General features: G+C 42.0%; 1 protein-coding gene across 1 annotated transcript in view; it reads left to right on the top strand.

Moving 5' to 3' along the window:
* Positions 1 to 15,000, top strand: part of LOC138013221 (phytanoyl-CoA dioxygenase domain-containing protein 1-like) — a 41,387-nt gene that overhangs the window by 25,948 nt on the left and 439 nt on the right. The window contains exons 9-10 of the mRNA XM_068860240.1: positions 7,531 to 7,650; positions 8,877 to 9,003. Of these exons, the coding sequence (XP_068716341.1) occupies positions 7,531 to 7,650; positions 8,877 to 9,003 (247 nt within the window). The remainder of the gene's footprint in view (positions 1 to 7,530; positions 7,651 to 8,876; positions 9,004 to 15,000) is intronic.

Here is a 15,000-nt window from a genome sequence, read left to right as displayed (position 1 = left end):
TGGGGGGAGGGCTAAGTCTATTACTCTCGCACATGTGCATGTGTGCTATTTCTTTGCCTCGTAGAGACTATGCAGGAAAGGCAGCCCAAGTAAGAATTGAACTCAGTATCTTTTCATTCAGAAACAATCGCAGTGACCAATAAACCTCAGAGGACTGCATGACAGACTAGCAGTGAAATATATATTGAAGAATTGTTTGTGTGACCAGAAATGAGTTTCTGTGTTTTTGTTTCAATACAATATCCGGTTGTCGTATGACTCTGTTATAACACATCTCAGCGGGCAAATTACATAATTTTATAATTCTCCTTGTATTGTTTAGAAAAAGTATTAAATATTTTTAATACCATTGTAGAAACAACGATGAAATGATATTTGAAATGGATCATATATGAACTGCAGATGTGAAATCAAGTGAAGCTATGATCTTCGCAGTTATGAACGCAATTTTTGCAATTGCATAAAGTACAAGCCTGAAAAATTCAGGACTTCAACTGGGTTTGAACCTGTGACCTCGCTATACCGGTGCAACACTCTAACCAACTGAGCTACAGTATGAAGCCACTGACGTTGGGAGCTGGGCATTTGTGGGTTCTAATGTTGCCGTGAAGAATGAATCAATGATGAAATGTTATATGAAATGGATCATATATGAACTGCGGATATGAAATCAAGTGAAGCGTTCATAACTGCAAAGATCATAGCGTCACTTGATACCATTGTAGAAACTTTAAAGTATCTGTTTACTGGTTTTGATTGGAATCAATGCCGTTAATAACAGTTTTAAATGTAAACAACTATTTATATGATCACACTCAACCCGATCATTGGGTCACAAAATGTTGATTTTGATTTGGACTACGGAATTGAAACTGCATGGATATAATTTGACCAATATATTTTGATATAAAATAACAATGAAATACTGTGAACTTTAAAGGAAATTGGCTAAAAGTCCTTCTAACAAAGTGTAGGCTACCCATAACCTCTTGTTGTAATAATATTAATTAAGGTGTTCAGCAGTGAAATGTACAAAGACATGTTGAAATTTAATTTTTGCCAATAAAGTTCACCCGTTTTAATCACAAAGATATATTTCATTGTTCATTGTTCATTGTTCATTTCGCTGGCTTTCTTGCTGATGGCACGACATGGTTGAAAAAATCACCCGGCAGCCCTCTTCACGGCCTCCAGCTTCCCGCACAACAGCACAACAAAAGTGTACTCATCTTGAATTAATGCTTGGCCAAATTGCGGACTATTGTCCGATAATTTCTCGTAACACCATCGTCAAATACTCTACCTCCATGAACTCCATCTGGCAAGCGATTCGCCTTCACTTCGGATTCCAATCAACTGGTGCCCACTTCCTCGACTTCAACAACATCACATTTGCCCCTGCGGAACGCCCCGAGGATCTCTATCAATGTCTAATGTCATTTATCGAAGATAATTTGTTGTCGGCAAATGGCAATATCTCGCACCATGGTGAAGTCTCAGACTCTGACAAGGAAATGTCTCCCACTCGAGAAAATCTTGTTGTACTTACTTGGCTGAGATTAGTCCACCGTAACCTCCCCAGTCTTGTCGAACAACGCTACGGCACAGAGCTCAGGTCCAAGTCTCTCGCATCTCTCAAGCCTGAAATTTCTCAAGCATTGGATTCCCTCTTGGAAGAGATTAGTAACAATGCCGACGCTAAAATCTTTCATTCAACGGCGTCGAAGTTCAGACAGCCTCCTGCGAGGAGTCCTAGTTACAATAGCTCCCAAAAACCAGGCCCTAAACCACACGTCAAGTCTTGCCCCTTGTGCAAGCAGGCCAGCCGTAATTATCGTCACTTCTTAAGTCAGTGCACTTACCTACCTGCTGAAGACCGCGCTTTCCTCGCCAAAGCACGTCTCAAGTAGCCTCGACGATGAAGAAGATCCCACTGACTCCGTTTTCTTTTGTCCACCTGAGACAGAGGACATTGTTTCTCCTCTCCATTCCACGGCCAGGATCGTGTCTCGCCGCGTAAGCACAAAGCAATCACCCCATTTCAATGCCTTCTACCGTCACCACCCGCTCAAACTAACCTTGGACACTGGTGCCGAAACCAGCATGATCAAGGCCTCGGTCGCCCGTAGCATAGATGCTCCCATTGTCAAAACATCCCAACAGGCCTTACAAGCAGATGGAGTTACGCCGCTCGTCATTGTCGGCGAGACCCACCTCACCCTTTCACGAGCTGACATATGCCTGACCCTTGATGCCCTAGTGGAAGAAGATTTGGATGTCGATGCCTTAGCTGGAACTCCGTTCATGATCACCAATAACATATCTGTTCGCCCGGCAAAGGGACAGGTTCTTATCCAAGGCTCCGAGATACTCGCTTACAATCCCGAGTCAAATGCCAGCTCCCAGGCTCACGCCGTCCATCGCACCCAGTCTTATGTGTTACACTCTTCAGCCCCTACCACAGTTATCCTTCCTGGGGAATATCTTGAGCTAGATATACCTCCCAACTTAGATCCTGACTGCACTTTAGCCATAGAAGCCCGTACCGATGCACCATGCAATAACTGCTCCAAAGTTTCACAGCTCTGGCCTCAGCCCCACATTGTAGAAGCAGTGGCTAATAGAGTTCGTATACTCAAAAACACTACTGAACCAAGGACAGTGCGACGCCACGAACACCTCTGCCAAGCTCGTCACACCACAACCGTGGTTCCCACATCTCCCCCTGACAGATCGCACCCATCACCTCCCCACCCTGGCGGAAGCAACTCACCGCAGTCTGAATTCTTCTTGGATGCCGTCAACGTTGACCCCGACAACATCTTACCTGACACCGTCCGTAGCCAGTTCTGCCAAGTGCTCCAAACCCACGATGAAGTCTTCAATCCTACCATTGTCGGATACAACGGCACAGCTGGTCCTGTCCAAGCTTCTGTCAACATGGGACCTGTGCAACCTCCCCAACGCAAAGGCCGCGTTCCCCAATATTCCCGTGACAAGCTGGTTGAGTTGCAGCAACAATTTGATGAGTTGGAGCAATGTCAGGTCCTCCGACGTTCGGAGGACATTGGAGTCACCGTTGAGTACCTCAACTCGTCATTCCTCATCAAAAAACCTTCGGGTGGATTTCGTCTTGTGACAGCCTTCACGGATGTTGGTCGTTTCAGCAAACCACAACCGTCGCTGATGCCTGATGTCGACTCTACTCTTCGCACCATCGCCCCTTGGAAGTACATCATCAAGTCTGACCTCACCCGTGCCTTTTACCAGATACCGCTATCAAAGGCCTCCATGAAATGCTGCGGTGTGGCCACTCCGTTTCACAGCATCAGAGTGTATACCAGGTCAGCCATGGGCATGCCTGGTTCAGAGACCGTATTAAAGGAATTAATGTGTCGCGTTCTTGGTGACTTCCTCCAAGAGGGATGTGCTTCAAAATATGCTGACGATCTTTATTGTGGCGGCGACACCCCACAAGAGCTCCTCACTAACTGGTCTCGAATACTTGACACCCTTACCAAGTGTAATCTACGACTGTCTGCATGTAAGACTCATATGCCCCAAAACAACCACTATCTTGGGTTGGATCTGGTCACAAGGCTCCTTATCTGCAAGCCCCCACTGCATCACAGCACTCGCAACCTGCCGCCCTCCAGAGTCTGTCAAAGGTTTACGTTCCTTTATCGGCGCCTACAAAGTCCTTAGCCGTGTCCTCCCTCACTGCTCTTAACTTGTGGACCCACTCGAGTCAGCCTTGGCCAATCTGCATTCTCATGACCACGTTAAGTGGGACGAATGCCTTCGCCAAAGATTCACCACTGCACAAGATGCCCTTAACTCGCACAAGTCTATCGTCCTCCCTCGTGCCTCCGACCCGCTTTGGATTGTGACTGATGGCTCAGTAACCAAACGCGGTCTCGGAGCCACCTTGTACGTTACCCGCCAAGACCGCCTCCACCTTGCCGGCTTCTATAGCTCTAAACTACGCAAGCATCAGGTCACGTGGTTACCATGTGAGGTCGAAGCCTTGTCTATCACCGCTGCTGTAAAGCACTTTAGCCCCTTCATCATTCAATCCAAGCACTGTGCTTGCGTCTTGACTGATAGCCAGCCCTGTGTTCAGGCCTTGAACAAACTTTGCCAAGGTGAATTTTCCGCCAGTCCACGGGTTACCTCCTTCTTGACCACAGTCAGTAGATACCAAGTTAGCCTTCAACATCTTGCCGGCACCACGAATTTACCCTCCGACTTTGCCAGTCGTAATGCTCCAGACTGTAACGAACCCCAGTGTCAAATTTGCTCTTTCGTTCATGAAACAGAAACTTCAGTCGTCCGTGGTATCTCCACTCAAGAAGTGTTGGAGAACATTAAGTGCCTACCCTTCACTGGCAGACCCACATGGCTCAGTGGTCAACATGAGTGCCCCGATCTACGGCGCGTCTATGCTCACTTGAAACAGGGAACCCGCCCTTCCAAGAAACTGACCAACATCAGAGACATAAAGTGCTATCTTAACGTCACTTCCATTTCCAAGGGCGGCCTACTTGTTGTCCAGCGTCAACAACCACTCTCCCGCCCTATTGAGTTGATCGTGGTACCTCGTTCTGTACTTGACGGCCTACTTACTGCTATTCACATCAAGCTTGACCACCCTTCTAAGAACCAACTCCAAATGGTGATGCAGCGTCACTTCTTCGCCCTGGATATGAGTGCTACTCTCACTCGAGTATCAGACTCTTGCCACACTTGTGCCTCACTCAAGAAGTTCCCTACCTCCCTTGCCAGCCAATCATCGGAAGATCCACCTGAAGTTGTAGGCATGTCATTTGCCGCCGATATCATTAGATGCAGTCGTCAGTTCATCCTCCTTTTGAGAGAATGTACTACCTCCTACACTGCATCATGCCTTGTACCCGACGAAAGGAGCAGCACACTTCGTGATGCCCTCGCCCGATTAGTAGTCGATGGACCTCAAGCTGTCATTCGGGTCGACCCTGCACCGGGATTTGTCTCACTGAAAACCACACATGCTTTACAGCATCCTGGCATCTCCGTCGAAGTTGGTCGCATCAAAAACTCCAACAAAAATCCTGTTGCCGAACGAGCTGTGCTGGAACTAGAAGAAGAGCTGTTACGTCAGGAGCCTGGCAGAGGCCCTGTTACCGAACTCGGCCTTGCTATTGCCACTGCCCGCCTGAACTCGTGACTCCGCAGCTAAGGCCTGTCCTCACTGGAGCTTTGGACACAGCGCAACCAGTTCACCAACGAGCAGATACCCGTCAATGACCTACAACACATTGTAGCCAAGCACCAAGCTCGCCAAACCCACCATCCTTTCAGCGAAGAGGCCAAAGGTGGCTACCACCCACAAGCTCCCGTTCCCCCCTTGCAGGTTGGAGACCTGGTGTATGTGAACTCTGACCGAGATAAGTCTCACGCCCGTGATCGCTATATCATTGTTAGCATCGACGGTGAATGGTGTTTCATTAAGAAGTTCTCTGGCTCACAACTCAGGGCTACATCTTACAAGGTGAAGCTAGCCGAGTGCTACACTGTACCACATACCCTCCCACCACCATTGTACCAGTCTGTCATCCCTACACTTGACGAAGACGAATGTGTGGAGATTCCTGAGCAGCCCCAGCCTTGTCAAGAGCCCTCTGCCCCACCAGACCTGTTACGTCCGCCCAACCCAGATCCTCCAGTCTCCACCCCGGACCAAGCCGAACAGCAGGAAGACTCAACTCCCCTTGAAACTGATCGTCTCCCTGTTTCAAGTTCATGTGAACCAAGACCGCAACGGGCACGCCGGCCCCCAGCATACTTACAGGAGTACATTCTCAACTAGTGTTGTTAGCTGACAGTTATTTCAGAATTGGCACGTTTGACCAAGTACTATTAAGAACGGTTACGATCTGTTACCAACTTTTCGTTACATTTCATTTACATTCATTTCCTGTTATACTTTCACACGTTAGTTGTCTTTCCTTCAAGAAGAAGAAGAAGAAGAAGAAGAAGTTGCGCCAGCGGTTATTGTCAGCCGTGCATGTGTATCACGCGCGTCCCCTCGTGGCATATTTATGTTTTGGGTTCGCCATCGGGTAGCAACCTTGTTGTACTTAGTAAAGTGTTTGTTGTTCGCTATTATCGTGTCGGCTGTCTTTATTACTGACGTAAATTAACTTATTATGATAAATTAATGAAGGAAGTTTTCAGCCATATTGGGATATTCCTTGAAGATTCTCCATCCAAACCTCACATATCTTTCTGAGATGTGTATGTTCTTTAATATATTGTATTATCCTTAAACCAATTGACTTCTAAACCACCACCATTGACAAGTTAGGTCTCACTCCTTATATGTATGTGCTGGAGTCAATGGGTTAAACCAATGTACATAGACCGAATGCATAAATGGCGGCCAAAAAAATATATTCTTTTGTTTATGTACTAATTAGACTCACTAGCCTCGCTCTCAAGAAGCCTTTCTTTTGTATTTTGTCCATGCAAACGAGGCTAGTGAGGCTAACTAGCACATAAACAAAAGAATATTTTTTTGGCCGCCATTTATGCATTCAGTCTATGGCATGTTGGATTTTGATGAAGCTTTTTCATTTTAAAATTCACTGTCCATAGGGGTTTTCCTTCCCTCTTTTCACTGCTCTTATCAGTGTGGCTTAAAGGGACTAGGTCACACAAAATGATGTAATTTCATGACATCCAGAATGCCTAAAAAGAAAAGAATTATAATTGCAGTAACCACTTAAAACTGTTGAACAATATAAAAGAATGATGAAGTGATATATGAAATGGATCATATATAATATGAACTGCGGATGTGAAATCAGGTGAAGCTATAATGATCCTCGCAGTTATGAAACGCAATTTTTGCAATTGCAGAGAAGCCTGAAAATTTCAGGACCCTGTTGAAGTCCTGAATTTTTCAGGCTTCTCTACGCAATTGCAAAAATTGTGTTTGATAACTGCGAGCATCATAGCTTCACTTAATATAAAAGAAATACAGCGAAAGGAAAGAGAAGCATGGATGGACACAAATGGACAAGATTGAAACGGATTGCATTTGGGTATTCTTGAAAAAAGTCAGCACGTCGTTTTTCAAGTTTATGGCAAATCGCTTGGATACGGGTCGTTTTTTGCTCAGAATCATCTTGTTTGTGATGTAACGATAATTTTAGCAGTAAGGAATTCCACATTACCATTTTCAAGTTTTAAATTTGTGATTAACTAAAGATTTCCCCTAAACACCCTGAAATAATGTGGCATAGCCCCTTTAAGCCCTCGATCTCCCTCAATGTGGGGGCCTGGGATTTCAAGATTTGCCCACAATACTTCCACTTTCCATCTAGCAGATGGCTGCCAACAGTGGAAGCTCTTAAATGCATTGTATATGTGGCACCCAACCACGACTTCAGCATCTTTGCAATGCAGTTGTTTCTTATACAGATCTGCAATGTATTTCTATGTAGCAGTGGCATTTCAGTAGTTGGTTTCACTTTTTGTTTTTGTTAGATGGAATTGAGCGCCGTTTTATAATTAACCCAGAACCTGGAGGGCCTCTCACCAAAATTACGGGACCACTTATGGAGGAAGATGACGGTAAAGAATATATCCCTCAATTAACTAAAAAAGGTGAGTGTAGAGATATAGGAGTGCTTATTGAACAAGATCCTGTTAACAGCACAAAGGGCAAACAAAGGGATGTGCAAGGGAAGCCTTAACTCAGGGGTGGATCCAGGGGGGGTGCACCACCAAGGATTGACGTAGCTGTCAGACTGGTGATGTCTTTTAAATATATATTTCGTGACTTTTCGAAGGAAGGCGTCACAGTGCCTGAAGTTTCCTTGGGCCAGTTTTTTGTGTTATACAATCGAGTTGTGGAAGCAGTTATCATTCTCGAAGATACAAGGAACAAGAAAGAAGTTGATTTTTAGTCAAAAGGAGGAAAGCTGTTAATTAAAAGTGTCATGTGACCTTGCCAATCATTTAAAAAAATGGTTGTTGTGCAAAATAGATGCCAGAAATGGAAAGAGCGTGATGAAATTAGTAAGAATACTTGCCAATCTTGAGACACCTGACATGTATGTGAGAGATTTTACAGTGATTTTAGCGCTTAAAAGATTTACTGAGATTTATATGGAAAGCAGCTGCTTGATGGCAAAGCAAAAGGCCAATATTATGGGAGACATTTTACGTACAACTTGCCAGAACCACTCAGCATAAATCACTCACAGCAATAAAATGATATTCAGATCATACGTGAAGATTGTCAGATGTGCAGCCTGCTGATTTCCTCTACTTTTTTCTTTCTAACAGTCAGTGTGGGTTCTTGAACCTCCTTAACAAAGGCTACATGAAGGGGCCTATGAGTGTGCCACTATTTTCTGAGAATAGCATGACTATTCCGGGGTGGGGGGGGGGAGAGGTTGGTTGAGTTGAGGGGTAGGGGGTTAAGGGCACAAAAGCTGAAACAACCCAAACCTTTACAAAAATGCTAACCTTGCTTTAGATAATGTTTAGGCCAAGGGCTTGGGTTGTTTCAGCTATTGTACCCTTCGTCCCCTACCCCCCCACCCACGGAATAGTCATGACGTCTGAGAAGACCATCAAGTATTACCATTTGCAAAATAATGTGATTATACAGTAAATTAAAGCAGTACTTTCTTCTTAGTTTTTTTAAAAACCCTGATCATGAGTGTTGGTCCAGCTGGCGTCTTGAGGCCATGACCTCACACATGTTAATCCGGTGCTTAATCAACCAAGCCAACTAGTTATATCATTTGCATTATACACTGTCCTGTTATTTAAAAAAAAATCATCCACCAATTCCCTATATTTTAATGTATTGCCTTCTGTAGGTAGTTTAGTGTTAATCCATGGAACTGTTCTCCACAAAAGCGCCCCTAACAAGTCAGAGAAGTCACGTCATGCTTACACTTTTCACATTGTTGAACAGGAAAATACAGAATGGAGCAAGCAAAACTGGTAAAGCTCAAAATTAAATTACAACGTTGCTTAACTAGCAAGTTTCAGGGCTTCACTTTAAATAACGCCCCAATTTTTTTTCCAAAATTCATTTCATGGCTATTGCATGCATTCAGTTTATGAACTTGCAATAAGCAAGTAGTGGTAAACCTACTTAACTGTATGGCTTACTAAAACTAGTTTGGTAAGGTCTTTTTTTCTCTCTAGGTCTTTCAATCCAGCAACAGAGATGTTAAAGGGGCTATGTCAACGTTATTTTAGGGTGTTTTGGGGAAATCTTTAGTTAATCACGAGTTTAAACTCTGAAATGGTAAAGTGGAATTCCTTTACTGATAAACTTATTGTAACAGTTACATCACAAACAAGATGATTCTGAGCAAAAACTATCTTTATCCAGCGATTTGCCTTAAACTTGAAAATGCAATCAGTTGTCCGTTTGTATTCATCCATGCTTCTCTTTCCTTTTGCTGTATTTCTTATATGTTGTTCAACAGATTTAAGTAATTATTGTACAGTAATAATTCATTCTACTTTTTGGGCATTTTGGTTGTCAAGAAATAATACACCATTTTGCATGACATCACTCCTTTAATACTTCACTGTATAATATGGCCCACCAAAGTTATTATATGTGATTATTATTATATTATATGTTATTTTATAAAATAATTAGGAAATAGTACGCACACTCTCATTGGTCAATAGCTGTGTTTAGATGAGGGTATGGAAACATGGCTGTGACATCACGCGAATTTTGATTGGTTATGTATTGTCAGACGTGTGTTTTGATTGGTTTTTAGAAAATAAAAATATGAGCATGTGTCAAAAAAATCTGTTTCAATCAAGAAGTAAAAAAAGCAGCATTTTCCTTCATTTGTTGAATTATCTTTGAGAAATATTTTATAAAAGCTAATTATAGAGGACTTTTTCTGTGTTTTCTCTACAGTTATGCAAACCCTCAACCGTGTCTCGGGTTTGCATAACTGTCTTGAATTCTCCCAACTCCTCCTCGTGTTTAGATGAGGCTATGCAAACACAGAAAATGTCCTCTATTGCTTAAATTATGCACCAGTACTTATTAACTGAGTAGGTGGGCAGGATGGGAGAGTAGTGATCATTTGTGGTGAAGATGTAGCGCGGTACAAGGACCTTGCGCCATGATTCCTACTCATTAAATAAGGATTTTATCATACAATGTATGACAGGCAAAGTTTTGGTCTTGTTCATGGTATTTTCTTAATTTTGACCTGCAGTGAATTATTGTTGAAGAAATTCATCAGGCTTGCAACTTCAACAAATTAAATTACTATTTCATTTAACATAGTCATAAGAGAGAATGATATTTTAGAGTTGGCAGTTTCAATGACTGGCAGCCATCTTGATCTCAACTAACAAGGTGAATGTCATGGAATGGCCTTATATAGAGAATTTAACATGTAAAGCATGGTTGCATTAGACTACAAAACACCTGTCACGAACTTTCAATATCCAAAAAAAAAAGCAAAAAGTGGCAGACCCAATTGTTTTTTTTTTGGTAACCTGGAAAAACGTCGGCCAGCCTGGATGCAAGACTCTGGCTTCTCTGAAGTTTGGTAAAGTTTGACAAAAATTTGTAAGGTTCTAGTGCATCAGTTGCACTCATCCACGTTTTGCAGTTAACCATTTTTTTGCAAAGCAAATTAAAAATGTGACCGGGCCCGTAATAGATTGTCAGGGCGTGTTAATTATGAACAAACAAAGCACACAGTGTCACGTTGTTTTAGCTAAACTATCTTCAATAACCATCGACCAAGAGGACATCTTCAACTTTACTCCCACAGTGATGTGTCCTTATTCAGCAATATTCCTAAACAGGAGACATTAACCATCATAAGGAAATGCTTGGAGAAAGACAAAGACTTAAAGGAAAGATGTAACTTAGGGGTAGAGGACATCATGGATCTCATAGTGTTTATTGCCTCTACCACATATTTTAGTTTTAGTGGACAAATTTATAAACAGACATTTGACACAGCAATGGGCAGTCCAGTTTCTTCAATCCTGGTAAACGTTTTTATGGAATGGTTACAGAGAAAAGCTATTGCTGCAGCTCCACTGCATTGCACACCGAAGCTGTGGGAAAGATAAGTGGATGATATCCTGGAAGTTTAATCAAGAAGGGACAGGTGGTAGGCTCTGACTAATCACCTTAACACAATCGGCAAAACAAACTCAAAAATTCATGCATGAGCCTGAGGTAGGCAAGGAAATTTCTTTCCTGGTCCCTTTAATCACAAGGAGGGAAGATGACAGCATCAAGCAAGTGGTCTACAAGTGACATCACCCTTTGCAGCAGAAACCTGGTGTTGTTCATATGTTACTGGACAGGAGTAATACCATAATCTCTGAAGATGAAGACCAAAGAAAATTGGAAGAGCACCCTAGGTCAGTTCTTAAAGTGTGTGGTTATCCAAATTGGACGGTAAAAAAAGGATCAAAGAACAGCTGAAGGTGGAGAAAGAAACCAGGGAGACTAAAAGCAAAGATAAAAGAAGAAAAATCAAGAGCATTGTTGGTCATTCGTTGTATCCAAACATTCACAGAGACATTGCGGTGCATTTTCGCCAAACACAGAGTAACCACAGTGGTTAAAATACTAACTACTCTCAGACAAGTCCTAGTTTAATCAAAGGACAAAATTATCAAGATCAAATACTCTACATGTAGGGAGGTGTGGTATATGCGAACAATATACGAGAAGGTGAACATTGGTGAAACAGGCGGACACCTAGGATGCAGCAGGCACAAAACACGGGTCAGAAGTCACAGGTCATTTTTTTACCGATGCAGAAAGAATCCTAAACATTCATTAAAGATAACCTTTGGCCTAATGAGACGTAACCAACTGCCCCCTAGGAGATACAAGGACAGCATTCACATAACAGCAAAATTAATACTCCAACTATGAACAGGGATGAGGGGGCATGCCGGCTATCCCCAATATGGACCCAAGTGATCCCCACCCCTAACACAAGGGTAGGGGGAGCCTAAACAACATGATATTGCGAGCTTTAATGCATATTTATGACTAACATGCGATGACCTTTTATTTTGTCAGTTGCTCTAAGTGTATATAAGGCCATAATTAACATTCCATTTAATAGTAATGAATCCAATCCCAACTAATGTATTGGCAAACAGTCAACCAACATTCCTAGTCATTGCCAGTGTGTCGGCCGACGTGTTGGTGTTGTGTCAACCAATGTGTCAATCGTTTGTCAGTGACATGTCAGCCGATGCATTGATGGGATCAGATTCATTACCTTACCCACGTTCCATTAAATTCACCTCGTTAGTTAGATCAAGATGGCTGGCAGTCATCGAAACAGTCAACAATAAAAAGTCATTCAAGGCTGTGTTTAAAGGTGCACTGTCATGCTAAATTTGCTGCTTTTAGGTCAAAACTGGGTAAAAAAAAAATCCAAATTAGTACTTTAGCTCACACGTACAACATTCCTGAGAAGATATGAAATGTATTTACGGCATAAAGAGCTGCTCATATTTAATGTTTGGCAACTTTCTGAAGATATAGTTAGTGAAACTTGAAAAAAGTGGCCAGTTTTTTCAAGTGTCAATCCATTTGCATCCTCTCTACCCTTGACTGCAAACAAAAAAGAATAGCTTCAGTGTGCTTCAGTGGTTATTGAAAACAAAACTACAGCATTATGTTTTGGTCTTCAGTGATGCAAAGTCGTCTTTTAGTGTTTTGCAGTTTGTTTAAAATAGCATGACACCTGCCCCTTTAAAGTTTTGGTAAAGGAAACCAAGGTGTCAGGGGAAAATGGAAATTGTCTCGTCGTTTTTTTATGTATGGGGTTAAACTATATATCATGTTAAAGATAATAGACTGAATTATTTTAGTTTTTGGTATTTAATATTGGCTTTTAGTTTGAGGCTTCAAACTCAGAACGACTGAGTCTGCCGCAGAAGCTCCTGCCCCTTCACTTTATTGCAAAGATAACCGCACTTTGTTGCATCTTAGTCACAGATGAATGCACTCCAATACCTTGTGAGGAATTTTTGATATGTTAGGAATTGAAGGACATATCAAGAAATTTGGCTATTATCTGTAACACTTTCATGGTGGCTCTATTAACTTCAATGTAGCGATTGTGGTGTCGTGTCTTCTAGCTTCAAACTTCGTGGCTTTGTCGCTAGCAGGCTAGTACGTTCAAAGCTCTATTCATAACTAAGAGTTGACACATGTAACACTAAGTTCGCTTGTAGTACAGCTCTTCTGACTGGCTATGCCAGCAGGCATTAATTTTGTCTAGCGGTCACTTATGTTCTGTTGTTCAGCACAGCTAGCATTCGATATATTATTACGGTTTACAAATTTTTTTCCCTCCCTCCCTTTGAAGTTGAGGTTGGGCCTTGTTATATGCATTTCAATAAACTAGGGACACTCCTGAGTGGTGCGGTTAAGTCTTCGCAGCGACTTCCCCCAAGCTTGTTGGCTGCGTTGCCTTTTGAATATTGCCCGCTAACCGATACTCTTGCTGATCCAGCACATGCTGTTTTGCATTCAGCTCGTTGTGCTGGGGAGATAAGTGAGGTTCCTTTCTCACCCAATCACCGGAAGTCGCACAGGCTAACCAAATGCAAGGCAGTTCACCCCCATTAACGCCAATGTTTAGTCATAGTATCACGCAAACATAAGGAACAGAGACTAAATGGTACTTTTTTCTTGGGGCAAGCAGGCATAATTCTGCAATCTGATTAATGTTACAAAGAAGATGGAAATGTGTATTCTGAATGCCTCGCAATCTCTTCTTTGCATTGTTGTGTACCTCAAGATAGTGTCACTTAAATGCCAAGTGCTTAATTGTTCTCCTTTAATTATGATCCAATGACATAATAACTATTGGACTGGAATTGCAATATCAGTTTGTAAAAATTGAATTCTCAACTTTCTCAAATTCCATAATACATCTCTTTTACTCCCAACATTTTGCATCAGGGTTTTTTTTTTAATTTCTCTTAGGACATCTTTGTATCCCAGGAGAAGAGAAAACGAAAACAATGATTATGGTATGCAAAATTTTGGGGGGTAAACAAGATGTGTTATGGGATTTGAGAAAGTAGAGAATAAAGTTAATTTAGCATGCCACATGAAAAAAAATTGCTAGCCAACTTTAATCCATATTGGGAATGTCTGTGCTCTTCATCTGGAGTTAGGCTCTGTAAGAATGCCCATTCTTCAAGGGCATTACTAAACCACGAAGCACCAAAACACCATGTATGCCCTAACCATACATTGAATACTCAAATGCCGTAATGGCGGTCGGTCGGGTTTGAACGGCCTTCCGCTCAAAACGGCGCAAAGATGGCTGTTACTCGAGAAGAGATTAAGAACCTTTTGAAAGAAGCAATAGAACCCTTAGAACGAAAGTTAGACAACCTGAACAACGGTATTCTACCTTTAAAATTGCTTCTTCGAAGATTCTATCTCAATTCTTCACAACTTTAAAAATCTGGAGAACTGGCTAGAAAATCTTAGGATTCCTTCAGCTCCAGGCTTTTAAGTATTACAAAAATATTATCTTTTCTCTATTTATGCATATGTATGTAATTAAGTACAAAGCGAATAAAGGTGTTGTTTGTGTTGAAAAAAAAAAAATAAAAAAAATAAAAAATACTAACCAACAAAGGTTGGATTTGAGATTAAATAACGTTTTAGGCCTGGCCTAAAACGTTATTGCTTGTAATTCATTGAGATTAAGATTAAGATTCAGATTAAGACTGAGATTAGGAACAATAACGTTTTAGGCCAAAATTAGGCTTAGAACGATATGTAATCTCAAATCCAACTTTTGTCGGTTAGTATTCAATGTATGGTGGGGTCATACATCGTGTTTAGTGCTTCGTTTCGCTGTTTCAGTGTTTTGCTGTTTTCGCTGTTCGTTGTTTAGTAATGTCCATTCTTCAATCAAGTATGCATGATGTACAGTATCACAA

This window comes from Montipora foliosa, chromosome 8, assembly GCF_036669935.1.
Source record: "Montipora foliosa isolate CH-2021 chromosome 8, ASM3666993v2, whole genome shotgun sequence".
Classification (NCBI taxonomy): Eukaryota; Metazoa; Cnidaria; class Anthozoa; order Scleractinia; family Acroporidae; genus Montipora; species Montipora foliosa.
The sequence above is the reverse complement of the archived record's forward strand: the minus strand, read 5'-3'. Positions and strand labels throughout refer to the sequence as shown.